The 20,091-nt window shown below is 44.4% G+C and overlaps 1 protein-coding gene across 1 annotated transcript in view; it reads right to left on the bottom strand.

The window, feature by feature from the left end:
* LOC132901307 (histone-lysine N-methyltransferase PRDM7-like) overlaps positions 1 to 7,430 on the bottom strand; it is a 101,714-nt gene extending 94,284 nt beyond the window's left edge. The window contains exon 1 of the mRNA XM_060943614.1: positions 7,297 to 7,430. Within this exon, the coding sequence (XP_060799597.1) occupies positions 7,297 to 7,416 (120 nt within the window). The 5' untranslated portion in view covers positions 7,417 to 7,430. The remainder of the gene's footprint in view (positions 1 to 7,296) is intronic.
* Positions 7,431 to 20,091: the final 12,661 nt, after the last annotated feature.

Raw genomic sequence — 20,091 nt, 5'->3', positions numbered from 1 at the left:
CGCGAACCCAGCCTTCCTGCACCACAGAGGTATGACGGCAAGCACAGTGAGTGCCGAGAGTTCCTTACCCAGTGTCAACTCACCTTTGAGCTTCAGCCTACCACCTACACTACGGATCGCCGCAAGATTGCCTTTGTGATCACCTTATTAGCTGGTAAGGCGCGAGCCTGGGCTACTGCTATCTGGCAAAGACAGGGACCTGAGTGCTTTGATTTCCAGCTGTTTTCTGAAGAGATGCTTCGGGTCTTCGATCAGGCAGACATCAGTACCGACGCAGCCCGAAAGCTCATGTCCATCCGGCAAGGAGGAAGCGTCGCAGATTACGCCATCTCGTTCCGAACACTCGCAGCAGTAAGTGGATGGAACGAGACTGCCCTGGTGTCAGCCTTCCACCATGGTCTGTCTGACCCCATCAAGGACGGTCTGGCCTCTATTGGATGCCCAAGTGACCTCGAAACCCTCATCTCACATGCTATTCGTCTGGACAACAGGATGAGAGAACGCCACCAAGCCTTGAGCCCCCCCAGCCTCCCTACCTCTACCTGGAGACCGTCTACCTCCTTCAGTGACTGTCCAGAACCCATGCAAGTGGGTCGTACTCGCCTCTCCGCATCTGAGAGGGAGCGCAGAAGGAGGGACAAGTGCTGCATCTACTGTGGCAAGCCTGGTCACTTCCGAGCATCATGTCCCGAACTCTTGGGAAAAGGACCGCCCCGTCCAGCCGAGGGAGGGTTGTGACGGGGCCTACCCTCTCTCCCGGACTCCCTGGCCAAGGAATCTACATCCCGGTCTCCATCTCCTGGGGTGAGTCTGTCCACTCTTGTCAAGCTTTGATAGACTCAGGGGCGGCTGGGAACTTTATGGATATTCACTTCGCCCAAAGCATCAATATTCCGACTGCACCTCTTGAAGTCCCACTGTCTGTGTCTGCCCTCGATGGCCAAGCGTTAGGTGATGGAAGAGTCACTCAAGTTACTTCTCCAGTCTTCCTCCAGTCTCAAGGTCACAAGGAAGAAATATCCCTGCACCTGATTCCTTCACCTGAGTTCCCAGTTATTCTAGGCCTTCCTTGGCTTACTCGCCACAACCCTCGCATAGACTGGGTAACAAGCCAGGTTGTGGAATGGGGCCCTGCATGCCATGCCTCTTGTCTGCTCTCTAGCTATCCTGTGTCTCCTGCCGAGCCCCCTGATCTCACCGAGTTATCTCAAGTTCCCACAGAGTACTGGGATCTCAAGGAGGTATTCAGCAAGAGCAGGGCCGCCGTTCTTCCTCCGCACCGGGCCTACGACTGTGCCATCGACTTGCTCCCTGGGACTACCCCTCCTCGTGGCAGACTGTTTTCACTCTCTCAGCCAGAACGCAAGGCCATGGAGGAATACCTCAAAGATGCCCTGGTCTCTGGGTTTATTCGACCCTCCACTTCACCTGCTGGAGCCGGCTTCTTCTTTGTCGGCAAGAAGGATGGGGGGCTCCGACCATGTATTGATTACAGGGGCCTGAATAAGATCACTGTGCGCAACCGATATCCCCTTCCGCTGATGTCCACAGCTTTCGACCTGCTCCAAGGCGCCACCGTCTTCACCAAGTTGGACCTACGGAACGCATACCACCTCATCCGTATCCGACAGGGAGACGAGTGGAAGACTGCCTTTAACACCCCGTCTGGGCACTACGAATACCAGGTGATGCCCTTCGGACTCACCAACGCACCAGCTGTTTTTCAGGCCCTAATCAACGACGTCTTAAGGGACATGATTAACCTATACGTTTTTGTCTACCTCGACGACATCCTTATCTTTTCCAAGACCGTGCAGGAGCACCGCCACCATGTCCGCCAGGTTCTCCAGAGGCTGCTACAGAACAATCTGTTCGCCAAGGCCCAGAAATGCGAATTTCATGTTCCCGAGGTCTCCTTTCTGGGATTTATTGTACGGACAGGCCAACTCCAAATGGACCCTGCCAAGACCCTGGCCGTCCGGGATTGGCCTACTCCCAAGTCCGTTAAGGAGGTTCAGCGGTTCTTAGGATTCGCTAACTTCTACCGCAAGTTCATCAGGGACTTCAGTTCTGTGGCAGCACCCATGTCAGACCTCACCAAAGGGACAGGTGGATCTTATGGCTGGTCTCCTCAGGCAGAAAAGGCGTTCAAAGACCTCAAGGACCGCTTCTGCACGGCACCCATTCTGGTTCTCCCGGACACCTCCCAACCATTCATCGTGGAGGTGGACGCCTCGGACAGTGGTGTCGGCGCGGTGCTCTCTCAACGTTCGGAAGGAAAGCTGCACCCCTGCGCTTACTTCTCCCACCGCCTGAGTCCTGCTGAGTCCCGGTACGATGTGGGGGATCGAGAACTGCTAGCGGTCAAACTGGCCCTTGAGGAGTGGAGGCACTGGCTGGAGGGAGCACAACATCCATTCCTGGTTTGGACTGACCACAAGAACCTGGAGTACCTCCAGCAAGCCAAGAGACTGAACCCTCGACAGGCTAGGTGGGCCCTGTTTTTCAGTCGGTTTGACTTCACCCTCTCATACCGCCCCGGCTCCAAGAACACCAAACCTGACGCACTGTCCAGACTGTTCTCTGCCACTAACAGGGAGAATGAAGTCGGGCCTATTATCCCTGTGTCCCGGATTGTGGCCCCTGTCCGCTGGGGTATTGAGGAGGCTGTCCGACGAGCCCAACGCCAGGACCCCGGTCCTGGGACGGGGCCACCAGGCCTCTTGTACGTCCCACATCAAGCCCGGGCCAAGGTTCTCCAGTGGGGTCACTCTTCCCCTCTCACCGCCCACCCGGGAGCTCGGAGGACCCTGGACTTCCTGAAAAGACGCTTCTGGTGGCCTAACATGGAGAAGGAAGTTAGGTCATTTGTCCTGTCCTGTGAGGTTTGCACCAGAACCAAGAACCCACGACAGCGTCCCCAGGGTCTCCTGCATCCTCTGACCATTCCCCGGCGTCCCTGGTCCCACGTGGCAGTCGACTTTATCACGGGTCTCCCTGAGTCACAAGGTAACACGGTCATTTTGGTCTTAGTTGACAGATTCTCCAAGGCCTGCCGCTTCATACCACTGTGCAAACTCCCCTCTGCTCTTGAAACTGCGAAACTTTTGTTTAATCATGTCTTCCGAGTCTTTGGTCTTCCACAGGACATCGTCTCAGACCGAGGGCCCCAGTTCTCTTCCCGAGTGTGGCACGGGTTCTGCAAGGTCATCGGAGCCACTGCCAGCCTCTCCTCTGGGTTTCACCCACAGTCCAATGGTCAGACGGAGAGGCTCAACCAGGACCTGGAAACCACCCTGCGAGGCCTGGCTATGGATAACCCGACATCGTGGAGCACCTGGCTGCCATGGGCGGAGTACGCCCACAACACCCTGCAGTCATCGGCCACCAAGCTGTCGCCATTCCAGTGCCAATTCGGGTTCCAGCCACCTCTGTTCCCGGACCAGGAGGAGGACGCGGGGGTGCCCTCGGTCAACCAATATGTGAGACGGTGTCGCAAGACCTGGAGCAAGGTCAGGAAGACCCTCATACAGACCTCCAGAACCAACCAGACTCAGGCCAACCGCCATAGAAGACCTGCACACGCTTTCCGCCCTGGGCAGCGTGTTTGGCTGTCCACTAAGGACCTTCCACTGCGGGTGGAGAACCGCAAGCTTGCTCCTCGCTACATTGGCCCCTTCAAGGTGGTGCGCAGGGTGAACCCTGTCTCCTACCGGCTCCAGTTGCCCCGGACTCTGAGGATCAACCCCACTTTCCATGTTTCCCTGTTACGGCCCGTACTGACGTCTACGTATGCCCCTGCCCCTAGGAACCCCCCACCCCCCCGCATCTTCCAGGGGCAGACTGTGTTCACTGTGAATCGCCTGCTTGACTCCCGCCGGGTCCGCGGCGGGTTGCAATATCTGGTGGACTGGGAGGGCTATGGTCCTGAGGAGCGCTGCTGGGTTCCTGCTCGGGATGTCCTTGATAAAGAACTATGTCGGGACTTCCATTCGGCCCATCCGGATCGCCCTGGGAACGTCAGGAGACGCTCCTAGAGGGGGGGGTCCTGTTAGGACTAGGACTGTTTTGGCCTCTAGAGGCCGCTGTTATTTCCTTTTCATGTCGTGTTTATTTTGGCCTCTAGAGGCCGCCACTGTTCCTGTGTTTTGTGTTTGTGTTAATTGCCTAATTATCTTCACCTGTGTCCTTAATTAGTTTGTCTATTTATACCCCTGAGTTCAGTCCTCTTGTCACGGAGTCTTTGTGCTGTTATGTTTATCTCCAGTTTCCTGTGTTTCCTGTGTTTACTGTGTTTTTTGATCTTAGCTTTTGAATTTTTGCACTTTGCTTTTCTTTTGGATTTTACTCTTTGGTTTTTTTTTTGTCTTTTGTTTTGCCCTGTATATAGTGTATATAGTTTAAATAAACCTTTTGATTCTTTTTCTACTTCCGCCTCACGCCTCTGCATTTGAGTCATCCCCCTGGTGGCCTAGTGGGGGTTTGCTGGATTATCACACCAACGAACCAGGTTCGAATCCCAGCAAAACCCTAACAGAATGTTTTTGAAACAATCTGACTTTCAGTTGTTCGTTCAGTTCTCTGTTCATTCAATTCTTCCATGTAAGGGTGAGATGGCAGCAATATCCAGTTTAGAAATAAGATGGCTTCTCCACTCATTCACTGTTTTCTTCATACTGTGTATTCCGCCATTACTGCTCAGCTCAGGCAATTACTAAAACCCAGGACGGAACGGGATGTCACCGGTTTTAGCAGCAACTGCAGGGAGGTCACTGCCCAAGCAATATGTTCCTTCCCGTTCCGTCTGGTGCAACTGAACTCACTTTCCTTTAAAAATAAATAAATACTTTCCTTTTCTTGTAGTTGTCTTTAATTGTTGATACTGCACCCTAGGGCTGAACTATTTTAAGAAAAAATTGAATTGCGATTGTTCTGGCAGATATTGCGATTTCGATTTCAACCATGATTTTTTTTTCTTTAAATCGAGTTTCAGTGCAAATTAATTAATACAATGAATTCCATAAAGCTAATGCAAGAATGAAAACTGAGGTCAACAGATTTCAAATGTAGGCCTGTTTATTAACATTGAGTGCCTGAGGAACAAGTTATAATAACTTAAAATAAAAATAAAGAGAGCCATCTTTCTTAACTAAACTTTTCCTTCTTTTACTTTTCCCATCTACAACATATCAGACATAAAAAAAGGTTGATCAATGGCTCAGCAGCATCAAAATATTGCACTTTTGTAAAAGAATGTACATAAAAGCATTATAAATTATAACTAGAGCCAACAGTTCCCCTGTGGGAAATTGTGAGAGTGATGCAGTGCGCACAGCAGTCGCTATTGCAGGAGCTGAGCTGTACTGTGTGAATGTGTGACTTGCCATGATGCTACAAGCCTGTGTCTCTCTGAGAGGGAGCAGCCCCTCCCTCCTGTGTGTGTGTGTGTGTGTGTGTGTGTGTGTGAGAGGGAGCATCCCCTCCCCCACCCGCGTGCTGAGCACAGAGACACAGAGAAGCAGCTGACACAGAGAGGCAGCTGACACAGAGTGGTAGCTGACACAGAGTGGTTTTACACCATGCTGGGGCAATACGCAGAGCATACATGTGTGAAATTATTGACGAAACAAAACATGGATCAGTTTAGGAGCACTGAGAAAAACCGCGGCTTTGACGATCCCAAAATCGTGTTGTCCGAGATCGCAATTTTCGGTCGAAAACGATAGATCGTTCAGCCCTACTGTGAGCCTTTAACAAAAGAATAATCCAGAGCCGCCTTTTGTTAAATGGATCCCAGTGACATCACACTGCCAAATACGCTTATCATTATTATTTGAAATTATGCTACATTTGACACTTATTAACAAATTCTCTTCATGAATGTGTTTATAAGTATGTAATCTTTCTGCAAACCCAAACTAATGAATTAAGTTTTCTACTCCTTTAAAGCAGATTAATTCTCCTTGGCTTTTGCTTGGCCCAATGTTGGGCAGCCCTCTCATAGTCCATCTCGCTGTCATCCGTGCTGATGTGGATCAAATTGTCCAGCGAGTCTTCTCCTCGCTTATTAAAGTCAGTCGGCTTTGTCCGTCTGGTGGGGGACGACATCAACAGCCAACGAGATCGCTTATAACGAATCGGAAAATTCCGGGATGTCTGACGTTTTCTTTCGATATTTTTATTGGACGGTTTGAACACGTGATCTTGATGTAGCCAACATATTAGTTTGTTTACATCATACCACGCGGACATATTACTTTGACAGAATCAACACAAACGTTGGAAAAAAACGACGGCTTGTTTAACACAAATATCAATCAATATGTAAATGGATCTGTTATTTGCTCTCTGATGTATCTAGTTACTTGTGGGTAGGAAATTTAACGCACCGGCATAAATCCAAGCATATCGGATTTTAACTAAAGCGACTAAGCATATCGGGCCCGACACACTAAAACGCTTTGTGGAAACCCATGCATATCATGAACCAATTCACCAATTATAACCCTTTACGCACATATGATCATATTTAAATGCTCATTTACGTGAAAAAAAATTAAATTATAAATTATTACCCTACGTGTGCTGTGATTGGTTGACTGGTTTGTGGGCTATAATCCATGTACGACCAGACTGAGTGAAATAACTGTTTTATTCTATCCACATTCACTGGATTTTGAGAAACGGAGCGTTTTTATTGGTTTTTTTAGCAAATTCAATAAATAAAAACTTCATATAAAACGTCCGACGAAATCATTTCTGCTTAGAATGTAAACAAACCGGCGAAATGACAGGAGCAATTTGCGAAAAATGCTTTATCTTGAAAAATAACAAAAGATATGTTCTTACCATGAAATACTTTTATTCTATATTTTGTTACACTTTTTTTTAGTGTTTTGTTTTCAAGTGGTTTGTAATTCGTCCTCGGTTGGCTCAGCAACACGCGCCGCCATTTTTTTCCCCTCTACTCACGGTATATGAGCTGATATCCTTGTCGTAAAGATAAAATTTATCTTATTTGGTTAATCGGTGTTGTAATTCGTTCGTATATAGTCATGTGACGCATGCCTCGTCAAACTGAAAATGGCGGAAGAGATCCCGTTGTTTCAGGAAGTACGGTAATTAACCACGCTGTACACTGGAACGTAATGTGATGCGTGATGGTGAACACCTGATGTAGTGAGTTTAAAGGGTCACTCAGTGCGCTCTACACTTCCTGGTGGACAGAATGGAAATGTGAACCCCGAATTGTTTAAATAGTCAGTCGCTTTTGCTCCAGCTTGTGCTTTTCCGTACCAAATAAACCTTGGTGGCCGTCTGCAGGGAGTAATAGAGCTGCATGATGAAGGGGCTTTTACTGAGGGCCAGAGTGTCTCTCTCCGCCCGCATCTGATCGCTCATGTTCTTATCCACCATGTCTGCTTTCTTCACCACCTGCACACAGATCATTTACAAATCAATCAATCAGTGAGCATGACAGCGAGGGTTATCATCAGGGGTCATTATTTATACAACCAGACGTTTACACGCATAACAAAACCCTGGAACCAATTAATAACAAGAAAGCAGTATTTTATTAAAATGAACTGAATAATATCGCCTGTGAATTTAAAAAAAAAGTTATTTGTGTGATTTACATACTTATGTACATTTAAAACTATAGTTATGCATACTGTACGGTGACATAATTCATAATGCATATAATTATGCGGAATATTCCCAAAATCTTCCAGCGTGAGTGCAGAAATGAAGGAAACTTTCACAATTTTCCAGGTTTACAGATTTTCCAAAGCTGCACGTGACTGGAGTAAAGTTCCAACTCGTCCCTGTCCTACAGGAACCCTGAATCCCAAACAAACAGCAACTTTAAAGAATACAGAGATCGTGGCCATCTTTTTAACGCTGACTTCAATCATACATCAGCACAAAGGACTGAGCAGAGATTATTGGAAAGAGAAAATCCCAATTACGGCACACGAAAAAGCTGATGCCAGTTTAGTAAACCGTAGCAGGGCATTATACTGATAATGTGAATTATACTCGTAAATAAGCTTAAAATGAAAATTTTAATTCAAGTAAGTATACGAAACGTCTGTTTAAGAAATACACAAATGTGCCGTGTTGCATTTTACACAGTTTTAATACTGTAAAATGTTTTCCTTTAGTCAGTTGCACATACAGTACGTTAAAGCAAGACATGTTTATTTGGCCATTTTACAGGATTTATGGCATCGTGCATGTTTTAGGAGGATAAAACTCAGGCGTCCGCACAATATATTTATGTTATTTACCAGCTGGGAGGTCCGTATGGTGAAATACTGTGACCGAGGTCTTGAAAGTACTGAGCGAGGCCCTCTGGGCTGAGGTCAGTATTTAAGGCCGAGGTCACGGTATTTCACCATACGGACCGACCTTAAGCTGGTAAATAATATATTTATTTTTTTCTTTAACAAATTCTAACAGAAAACAAGAGCGCCCGAAAGGGAAAACAGAGCCGAGCTGCCATTTTGAATCCTCATTCACGGCTGTAATGCGAATGGCCTCCTCCTCGGTATACAAGTGCACTTCCATGGCAGGAAAAAAAACTACATTTTGCCGCCTATGTAGTCCCCTATTTATACAAAATTGAGTCATTCAGGATTCAACCATGTTTTTGCTTGCCATTAGCAAGTTACAGGTTTTTAGCTTTCTCCTGAAATGTTTTCTTTTATTTCTTCTTCCTCAGGGTAGTAAAACTCGCTTTCACTGTGAACACTGTCATTATCACTATCCATGCTGTAAAATTAATGCTATTCTCCTGAGAAATGCTGGCAAAAATTTATAAGACTTTTGATAATCTTATAAATAAATTTTATTTTAAAAAAAAGATAAAATGTTGACAAAAAAAATGCTACCATGTTTGTTGTTGTGAACGAGCGAGTCGCCAGAGGTCCATAACCAGGGTCTGTAACTGGGGTCCATACCGTAGGATACGGACCCGCTCGCCAGCCAATCAGAGCGCAGGATTTGATGGAAACCGCACCGCGAAAAAAATAAAACATGATAATGGTTCAATATTTGACAACAGCACAGAATCCGATATGGGTTTAGTATCTTCTGATTGGCCAGCTTTATTTAGAATCTGAGAAAGACCTATTTTTAAAGAATGCTGCTGTCATCCTAATTCATGACGGAAATGTTACACTTTCAGAGACAGATGCCAACAACTCCCCTGTGTAGGGCTGAACGATTTTAAGAAAAAATTGAATTGCAATTTTTCTGGCAGATATTGCGATTTCGATTTCAACCACGATTTTTTTTCTTTAAATCGAGTTTCAGTGCAAATTAATTAATACAATGAATTCCATAAAGCTAATGCAAGAATGAAAACTGAGGTCAACAGATTTCAAATGTAGGCCTGTTTATTAACATTGAGTGCCTGAGGAACAAGTTATAATAACTTAAAATAAAAATAAAAAGAGAGCCATCTTTCTTAACTAAACTTTTCCTTCTTTTACTTTTCCCATCTACAACATATCAGACATAAAAAAAGGTTGATCAATGGCTCAGCAGCATCAAAATATTGCACTTTTGTAAAAGAATGTACATAAGCATTAAAAAATTATAACTAGAGCCAACAGTTCCCCTGTGGGAAATTGTGAGAGTGATGCAGTGTGCACAGCAGTCGCTATTGCAGGAGCTGAGCTGTACTGTGTGAATGTGTGACTTGCCATGATGCTACAAGCCTGTCTCTCTGAGAGGGAGCAGCCCCTCCCTCCTGTGTGTGTGTGTGTGTGTGTGTGTGTGTGTGTGTGTGTGTGTGTGTGTGTGTGAGAGGGAGCAGCCCCTCCCTCCTGTGTGTGTGTGTGTGTGTGGGAGCAGCCCCTCCCTCCTGTGTGAGAGAGAGAGGGAGCAGCCCCTCCCTCCTGTGTGTGTGTCAGAGAGAGGGAGCAGCCCCTCCCTCCTGTGTGTGTGTGTGAGAGAGGGAGCAGCCCCTCCCTTCTGTGTGTGTGTGTGTGTGTGTGTGTGTGTGTGTGTGTGTGTGTGTGTGTTTGTGTGTGTGTGTGTGTGTGTGAGAGAGAGAGAGAGAGAGAGAGAGAGAGAGAGAGAGAGAGAGAGGGAGCAGCCCCTCCCTTCTGTGTGTGTGTGTGAGAGAGAGGGAGAGGGAGCAGCCCCTCCCTTCTGTGTGTGTGTGTGTGTGTGTGTGTGTGTGTGTGTGTGTGTGTGTGAGAGAGAGAGGGAGCAGCCCCTCCCTTCTGTGTGTGTGTGTGTGTGTGTGTGTGTGTGTGTGTGTGTGTGTGTGTGTGTGAGAGAGAGAGAGAGAGCGAGCAGCCCCTCACTCCTGTGTGTGCATGTGTGTGTGTGTGTGTGTGAGAGAGAGAGAGAGAGAGAGAGAGAGCAGCCCCTCCCCCACCCACGCGCTGAGCACAGAGACACAGAGAGGCTGTGACAGAGTGGTAGCTGACACAGAGTGTTTTTACACCATGCTGGGGCAATACGCAGAGCATACATGTGTGAAATTATTGACGAAACAAAACATGGGTCAGTTTAGGAGCACTGAGAAAAACCGCAGCTTTGACGATCCCAAAATTGTGTTGTCTGAGATCGCGATTTTCGGCCGAAAACGGTAGATCGTTCAGCCCTACTGCACCCTCTTTCAATACGGGCTTATAGCCAATGCTCCTCAACAGATCAGAGGTTTCATACGAGTCTTCAGTAAAATGTGCAGAGCAGAGGAGAAACCACTGAGTAGGCGCCCAATGTGCCCATGAACTTCTCGCAAAATGCCTCCAAATCTTTGCAGTTTGAACATTCTTCGGCCATGAATGTAACATAAATCCAGCTTCTGTCATACTGCTGCACCAGCCAGCAACATATCTATGTGGCATAGCAATAAATTGGCTCAAAATGGAGGATCGGAGTTGCAGTCAGCTCTGTGTTTTAGTATAGCGGAAATGGTGACGAGACCGATAGACTTCCTCAGGGCTCGACATTAACGGTTGTCCGCTTGTCCGGGACAAGTGATACTTTATGTCGGACAAGTTCATCGTCTGAGTTACTTGTCCAATCGGACAAGTGCCAAAATACTCCGATATTCGTGTTACATATCAAATTTATCAGTTTATTCACACCATTTCCGAAGCATCTCACTCGACATATTGTTTTGATGAATCCGCTGGATGTTTCTCTTCAGAAAGAGCGATGTGCGCATGCGCAATATTCCACTCGCGAAACCGGCCAATACCGCTTCGTGTATTTGAGCTGAAAAGTAAACGGTTGTTTACCAGACCCTCCAGGATTTCGCGATGTTGCGATTTGCAACTTCAACGCAAATTCAACCAATCCCCGCGAATTCAGGGCGGTGTTGCAATTATATCCAATCACCGCAACTTTCCAGCAAATTTGACCAATCGTTGGCATCGTCTTGAGGTGATGTCGACAAACTACCTTCCGCCTTACTTCCGTGTTTCCGTTCAAGAGAAGCAGCATGTGCGAGTCAGTGTTTATATAGGCTTAAATTATGTTACTGAAAGTGTTATGTTTACAGTGAAGGACTGTGTGCACTTTACATTATTTTTTTTTTACTTAATACAAGAAATTAATGGATGCCAACATTTTTTGCCAAAATGGTATTTTATTTTCCATTGTTTAGGCAGCTTCAGCATCATACTGTGAGATTCTGTTCAAATTGTTTTTTTTCTTCTATGAAGCCTGAGCCATTTATTTTATTAGTTTATAATTATTGTTTAATTTAGTCTTCAGGAGAGACTGCCTGCACACAGTACTAGTATTAATAGCTTTTTTTCTTACACGAAAGCTGAGGCATTTATATTATATTTTAAGGTAACTTCATGTTGTGCTGTGAGGTTCTATGCACTTTAACTTTTGAACCAACAGGTGCATTTGGATAAGTAAAGCCTATTTTTCTGCATTTTTGTAGTCCTGGTAATCTTTTATATTGGTAAAGTTGTTTATAGGACCATTTCTCAGTGTCTTTGTTTTTTTTTAATCAATAGTTTTTAAGTAATAACTTAATATTTAACATATCACTCAATTTTAATCACAAAAAGAGAAAATCGCAACAATTCCTTGCAACTTTCACTTCCTCCCGCAATGTAATCACAACAAAAACCTAAAAAACACTGCAACTTTCATCGCAATTTTTTGGAAAACCATTAGGTGACAACGGGCAAACCTAACAATTTGCCTCTCTCATTCTCTCTCTGTCGAGTTACATGTCACTCCTGAGATACCAGTGATGCTGACCTCTCCTGCTCTTTGGACCTGCCTGATCCATCCTGATGCCCTGCTTCTGGCTGGAGTTCTCATCACTTCACATCTGCAAGGATGACCCCATATATACAGCCCCTGAGCCATCCTGATGACCTACTTCTAGCTGAGGTTCTCATCACTGTTCTCCTATGGAGGATAGATCCATATGGACAGTCAAAACATACACTTTAGGACTGTAGTTGTCATGAACAGCTTTGCACTCAAGTGTCCATCAATGAACAGTTGATAATGTCAACAAAATAGACTTCATGTTAAAACTCAAATGAATTTCCTGGTTATACAATTGCATTTTTTGACCATATAGGACACACTTTTAGCAGTGAGTTATTTATAATCATGCAATCTGTCATCACCCAAATAAGGAGTTGTTCCCTTTTGACGTTTCTTCCTCATGTCACGTCGGAGTTTTTCCTTGCCACCGTTGCCCCAGGTTAGCTCATTAGGGATACATTTATTAAGTCAAGTTTATTTTTATAGTGCTTTTAACAAGAGACACTGTTGCAAAGCAGCTTTACAGAATTTTAATGACTTTAAACATGAGCGAATTTTATCTCTAATGAGCAAGACTATTGTGACAGTGGCAAGGAAAAACTCCCTAAGATGACATGAAGAAACCTCGAGAGGAACCAGACTCAAAAGGGAAACCATCCTCAGTTGGGTGATAACAGACAACGTGATAACAGTTTTAACATGAAATCTGTTTCATTGATGTCATAAACTCTTCATTGATAGGAGTGCAAAACTGTTCATGACAACTACAGTCCTAAAGTTAGCAAGTCAACTGTAGTCCTCGGCCATAAAAGCATTACTATAAGTGTCCAGAACATCTTCCAAGTGTGACTTTCAACTGTCTGTATGGAGCCATCCTCTACATGAGCAATGTGATGAGACTCCAACCAGACATAGGGCATCAGGATGGATCAGGTAGGTCCAAGGAGCAGAAGAGAAGAGGTCAGCATCTCAATCTCAGGATTGACATGTAACTCAGAAGAACAGACAGAGTGGGGGGAGGGGGAGAAAAAGAGAAAGAAAACACAGGTTGTTAGGTATGCCCAATGTCACCTGATGAGTAGGAACAGTATACATTTTGCGCTGAGTGCAAGCAGGGACTCTGGCAAAACTAACTATGACAGCATAACTAAAAGGGGAGAGCCAGAAGGTAACACAGGCATGAGGGAGCCCAGGGTCATAAAGCAGCAGCCACTACACCATCAACAAACTCGAGTGAGCAAGTGAGTGGGGTACTGACAGCATCCAAACATCCCAGTTTACCAAAACACCATGTCTGAGGACCCTCCAGATCTACTACTTTACCTCAAACACCATTAACAAAAGGCTTGACTAAACAGATATGTTTTCAGCTGAGACTTAAACACTGACACTAGCCCCCTCAAGTTCAAGTTCAGTCACTCAAATAAACAAAATTTCTGGAACTAAGATAGCAAACTTGACAACACTATATTTACACTTTATTTACAATGAAAATATATACAAACTAAAAAAGCTGGTAGAAACCGTATGTAATGAATGAAATAGAAATGTAAGCCGATCTCTTACAATACACCACAGCACTTATGAATCCGCATGGGACTGAACTGATGTTGCCAGATACTGCTGACGTTATCCAGCCCAAAATATGTTCAAAACCCGCCAAAATGCACTTAAAACCGCCCAATTGGGCAGGAAACCGCCCAATCTGGCAACACTGTCCGCTGCCTGTCTATAGTTGAAACGAGCTGTCAATCAAAGAAAATATCCGGCCGCTTTCACCAATCACCAGTCTCCTCGCGGAAACTGCCATGTCCCTCCCATGTGAGGCTCGGAGTCCGTGGGTGGGCATTTTCGCAGTATTTGTCCAATAACCATCTTGCATTTTGACATTGAAAAGCGCATAGCTCCCAAATGCCATTGAAGTCCACTGAGGCTGGGAGTCCGTGAGACTCTGTGGGCGGGCATTTTCGCAGTATTTGTCCAATAACCATCTTGCATTTTGAGATTGAAAAGCGCATAGCTCCCAAATGCCATTGAAGTCCATTGAGGCTGGGAGTCCGTGAGACTCCGTGGGCGGGCATTTTCGCAGTATTTGTCCAATAATCGTCTTGCATTTTGAGATTGACAAGCACATAGCTCCCAATCCACTGAGGCTGGGCTGCATCGCCCTGTCACGAGGGGGAAAAACTCACGCATACATTAGGCGAGCTGGAGAAAGTTATAAGGGAATGATTTCGCACTGTAGTGGGTTGAGCACATATATTTCTATGATTCTGGATCTGAAATAGCAATGTTATAAGGTCGGCTATAACATAAGCCTAGCGCAATTCATCCTACACGATGTTCGTCATTTTTAGAGGAGGCTGAGCCTCCCTCGTTGTCTTAGAGCAATCGCCCGTGGAGTAGACAGTGCTGAGTGTGTTCATTAGAGCGCTGGCTTTATTTTGACAGATGGGTTTGATGTTTTGCATGTTGGCTTATTTTGCCCAACTGGTGAAATGAATAGGATTTCCCTGTAAATGAAACTTGGAGTGTAAGAATGAGGTTAGTGTTGGTGAAAATGCAGCTAATTTAGAACTTTATAGATTCTGTATTAAATTTTGCATTTGAGAGAGCTGATAAAGTAAGGTCTGATATTTGTTATTGCATTCCTTTCTGTGCTGCTGCTGGTAACTTAAAGAAGTAAGTGGCATTTTAACAATGCTGGGTCATTTTAACTCAGTGAAAAGAGTTATGCATTTCACCTGGCAGGTTGGGTTACTTTAACAAGGCCATTAATTTAAATTTACGTAATGGTTGGATTCTTATTTCAACCCAATATTTTGATTATATTGAGTGCAATGCTGGGTTAAACTTACCAAATCAATGACTTGTTGTTTTTTTATTGGCTCCTTGTTGTCCTTAATTAGCCATTAGCCTAACCATTGTTTATTCATTGTTAATCATGGCTAATCTTTAATGATAAATTATTGTTGGTCACTATTAAATTCAACGTGCTCAATCTGTAAGTGTTTACAGCTATATTGGATATACAGCTATACTGGCCTGTGCCAAATACTCACATGATCTGACCAAATTGTGCAAGACATTACTTTCATTGTACCAGAATTTTTTTCCCTCTCCTTTATTATTATCCAAACAAAACACGTCTTATTGTGATTTCCTATAGACCTTTTGAGCACAACCTGATGCATCACGTGATAATTTCACCTGGGTGACAAACAAACACAGTCTTTTGTGCAAGCAAGGCCTGGTCTGTCTTAAATATGGTTCATTTTTGCATTTTTTTTGGTTGTTCAAATCGTTTAAATCGAGAAATAGATAAAAAGGTTTATCATATACCTGCTATCAAGAAAAATGTGAAAGAGAAGCAAATGCTTCAAGAACAATGAAGAAATGAGTGGTTAGAAAGAATGCGACAGGAGGATCTAAGCCTGAAAACTCCAGAAAAGTTCATTAATACCCACGTTTGTAGCGAGCATTTTATTTCAGGTAAGAACTTGGATTAAAAAAAATAAAATAAAAACAGAAAGTTGTAAATCAGTATGGAAGAGTTTGCATAAGAATCTCATTTTATTTCTGTTCGCATTCAGGTTATCTTCTTCATGAAAGTGTTCGAATTTCTTAAAGGTGAACCAGCTTCCTTATTCGACAAGGAAAACCCAGATTGGGCCAACAAGTGAACAACTCTTTCAAAAATTCACTTTTGTTTAATTGTATTGATATAGTGCTTTGAGCGATGAATTGACATAAATGCAACACCCACAATTCAAGAGTTTCATCAATGACCACGTTCAGATTCTGTTAAGGTAATGGTCATACGCATCCTGTCTTTCATTTGCGATGTGATTTGCTGAACATTTTGCTCATTTTGAGCATTTGTTTGACATTTGAGCATTTACAGTGCCTTGCAAAAGTATTCATACCCCTTGAACTTTTTCACATTTTTCCACCTTACAACCATGAACTTAAAAGTTTTTTATTGAGATTTTATGTGATAGACCAACACAGAGTAGCACATAATTGTGAAGTGAAACAAAAATGATAAATGGTCTTCAAAATTAAAAAAAAAATAAAAATCCGAAAAATGTGGTGTGCATTAGTATTCAGCCCCCTGTACTCTGATACCTCTAAATACAATCCAGTGCAATCAATTGCCTTCAGAAGTCATCTAATTAGTTAATAGAGTCCTACTGTGTGTAATTTACTCTCAGCATAAATACACTTGTTCTGTGAAGGCCTCAGTGGTTTGTTAGAGAACACTGAAGAACAAACAGCATCATGAAGACCAAAGAACTCACCAGACAGGTCAGGGATAAAGTTCTGGAGAAGTTTAAAGCAGGGTTAGGTTATAAAAAAAACATCACAAGCTCTGAACATCTCAAGAAGCACTGTTCAATCCATCATTCAAAAATGGAAAAAGTATGGCACAACTGCAAACCTACCAAGACATGGCCGTCCACCTAAACTGACAGAGCGAGCAAGGGTCGGAGAAGCATCCAAGAGGCCCATGATCACTCTGGAGGAGCTGCAGAAATCCACAGCTCAGGTGGGAGAATCTGTACACAGGACAACTATAAGTCATACACTCCAAAAATCTGGCCTTTTTGGAAGAGTGGCAAGAAGAAAGCCATTGTTGAAAGACAGGCATAAGAAGCCATGAAGGGGACACAGCAAACATGTGGAAGAAGGTGCTTTGGTCAGATGAGATCAAAGTTGAACTTTTTGGCCTAAATGCAAAGCGCTGTGTGTGGTGGAAAACTAACACTGCTCATCACCCTGCACCCACCATCCTCACTGTGAAACATGGTGGTGGCAGCATCATGCTATGGGGCTGCTTTTCTTCAGCAGGGACAGGGAAGCTGGTCAGAGTTGATGGGAAGATGGATGGAGCTAAATACAGGGCAATCCTGGAAGAAAACCTGTTGGAGGCTGCAAAAGACTTGAGACTGGGAAGGAGATTCACCTTCCAGCAAGACAATGACCCTAAACATACAGCCAGAGCTACAATGGAATGGTTTAGATCAAAGAATATTCATGTGTTAGAATGGCCCAGTCAAAGTCCAGACCTAAATCCCATTGAGCATCTGTGGCAAGACTTGAAAATTGCTGTTCACAGACACTCTCCATCCAATCTGGCTGAGCTTGAGCTATTTTGCAAAGAAGAATGGGCAAAAATTTCAGTGTCTAGATGTGCAAAGCTGGTAGAGACATACCACAAAAGACTTGCAGCTGTAATTGCAGCAAAAGGTGGCTCTACAAAGTATTGATGCAGGGGGGCTGAATACTAATGCACATCACATTTTTAAGATTTTTATTTGTTTAAAATTTTGAAGACCATTTATCATTTTCGTTTCACTTCACAATTATGTGCTACTCTGTGTTGGTCTCTCACATAAAATCTCAATAAAAAACTTTTAAGTTCATGGTTGTAAGGTGGAAAAATGTGAAAAAGTTCAAGGGGTATGAATACTTTTGCAAGGCACTGTACAAGACAGTACGTTCCTTTCGGAATATGCAGATTGGTGTGTGAGAAAATGATCCTGTGGCACTCTGAACTAACATAGCTTGATATCATTGGCCTCCGTCCGTCTTAAAGAGATTATGGGTTTTGGTCATGGTCGGCATCTTCTTTGGTGGCTGAACAAGCCAATTCTAGAGTGGCAGTCTCTGCCACATCCTGCACAACTGAATGTGGTGGTGTTGGCAGAAGGTGCCTTCTGTCAGCGCTGGTCTCTGAGTTGGGATCTGGTAGCTTCAGCTTCCTTCACCCCTGCTTTGACAATTTGTCTCCATGCTGACCGGTCAATCACTGTTTCCTCCCATGAGTTTACGTCGATGTTAGGCGACTTAAGATCTCTCTTGGACACATCTCTGTACCTCAGGTGCGGGCGACCAGTTGGACGTGAACTGCATTCAAGCTGGCCATATAGGAGATCTTTCGGAATACGTCCTTTCCCCATACAGCGAACATGTCCAAGCCATCTCAGGCGGCATTCACTGATCATTGCAAATAAGGTCCTGGAACTGGACCTCTTGAGAACATCAGTTTTTGTTACCTAGTCCTTCCATTTAATTCCTAGGATCCTGCGAAGACACCGCATGTGAAAGGTATTGAGCTTTGCCTCTTGTTTGGCATATGTCGTCCATGTTTCACTGCCATAGAGAAGAGTACTTAGCACACAGGCCTAGTACACCTTTAGCTTGGTGTTTATTGTCAGGTTTTTGTTTCCCCAAACTCTTTTGTTGAGTTTGCTTATAACGGAGGCTGCTTTGCCAATTCTTGTGTTTATTTCAGCATCCAGAGACAAGTTGTTTGTGACAGTGGATCCCAGGTATGTGAATCGATCAGTCACAGCAAGCAAAGAGCCGTTGATCAATATTACCAGAGGGCTTGGAGCATCTTGGGCCATCACCTCAGTCTTCTTTATGCTGATTGTTAAGGCAAACTTTTTACAGGCATTTGAGAACCTGTCCATCAGGCGTTGGAGTCCATCAGGTGTATGACTCGCAAGGGCTGCGTCATCGGCAAATAGTAGCTCCCTAAGGAGCACGCATGTTACCTTTGTTTTGGTGCGTAAGCGGGCCAGGTTGTAAAGTTTGCCATCATGGTGGGTGTGGATGTTGACCCCATCATCAGAGGACTGGAAGGCATACATCAAGAGCAGTGAGAAAAAGATCCCAAACAGCCCTGTTTAACTCCACTGAGAATCAGGAAAGGCTTGGAGGTACTACCCTCAAAGATGGCAGTGCTTTTCATGTTGCTGTGGAAGGACTTGATTATGCTGAGCAGCTTTGGTGGGCAACCTATCTTCTCAAGTAGCCTGAACCATCTGCTACGGATTACGAGATCGAAAGCCTTTGTGAGGTCGACAAAAGCAAGGTAGAGGGATTTCCGCTGCTCCCGACACTTTTCCTGTAACTGTCTCACTGAGAATACCATGTCGATAGTGGAGCGCCCCGCTCTGAACCCACACTGTGCCTCTGGGTACACACGGTTGGCTAGTACCTGTACGCTGACAAGAACCACACAAGCAAAGACCTTCCCAACTACAACCCCGATTCCAAAAATTTGGGACAAAGTACAAATTGTAAATAAAAACGGAATGCAATAATTTACAAATCTCAAAAACTGATATTGTATTCAAAATAGAACATAGACAACATATCAAATGTTGAAAGTGAGACATTTTGAAATTTCATGCCAAATATTGGCTCATTTGAAATTTCATGACAGCAACACATCTCAAAAAAGTTGGGACAGGGGCAATAAGAGGCTGGAAAAGTTAAAGGTTCAAAAAAGGAACAGCTGGAGGACCAAATTGCAACTCATTAGGTCAATTGGCAATAGGTCATTAACATGACTGGGTATAAAAAGAGCATCTTGGAGTGACAGCGGCTCTCAGGAGTAAAGATGGGAAGAGGATCACCAATCCCCCTAATTCTGCGCTGACAAATAGTGGAGCAATATCAGAAAGGAGTTCGACAGTGTAAAATTGCAAAGAGTTTGAACATATCATCATCTACAGTGCATAATATCATCAAAAGATTCAGAGAATCTGGAAGAATCTCTGTGCATAAGGGTCAAGGCCGCAAAACCATACAGGGTGCCCGTGATCTTCGGGCCCTTAGACGGCACTGCATCACATACAGGCATGCTTCTGTATTGGAAATCACAAAATGGGCTCAGGAATATTTCCAGAGAACATTATCTGTGAACACAATTCACCGTGCCATCCACCGTTGCCAGCTAAAACTCTATAGTTCAAAGAAGAAGTCGTATCTAAACATGATCCAGAAGCGCAGATGTCTTCTCTGGGCCAAGGC

Source organism: Neoarius graeffei, chromosome 17 (assembly GCF_027579695.1).
Source record: "Neoarius graeffei isolate fNeoGra1 chromosome 17, fNeoGra1.pri, whole genome shotgun sequence".
NCBI lineage: Eukaryota > Metazoa > Chordata > Actinopteri > Siluriformes > Ariidae > Neoarius > Neoarius graeffei.
The sequence above is the reverse complement of the archived record's forward strand: the minus strand, read 5'-3'. Positions and strand labels throughout refer to the sequence as shown.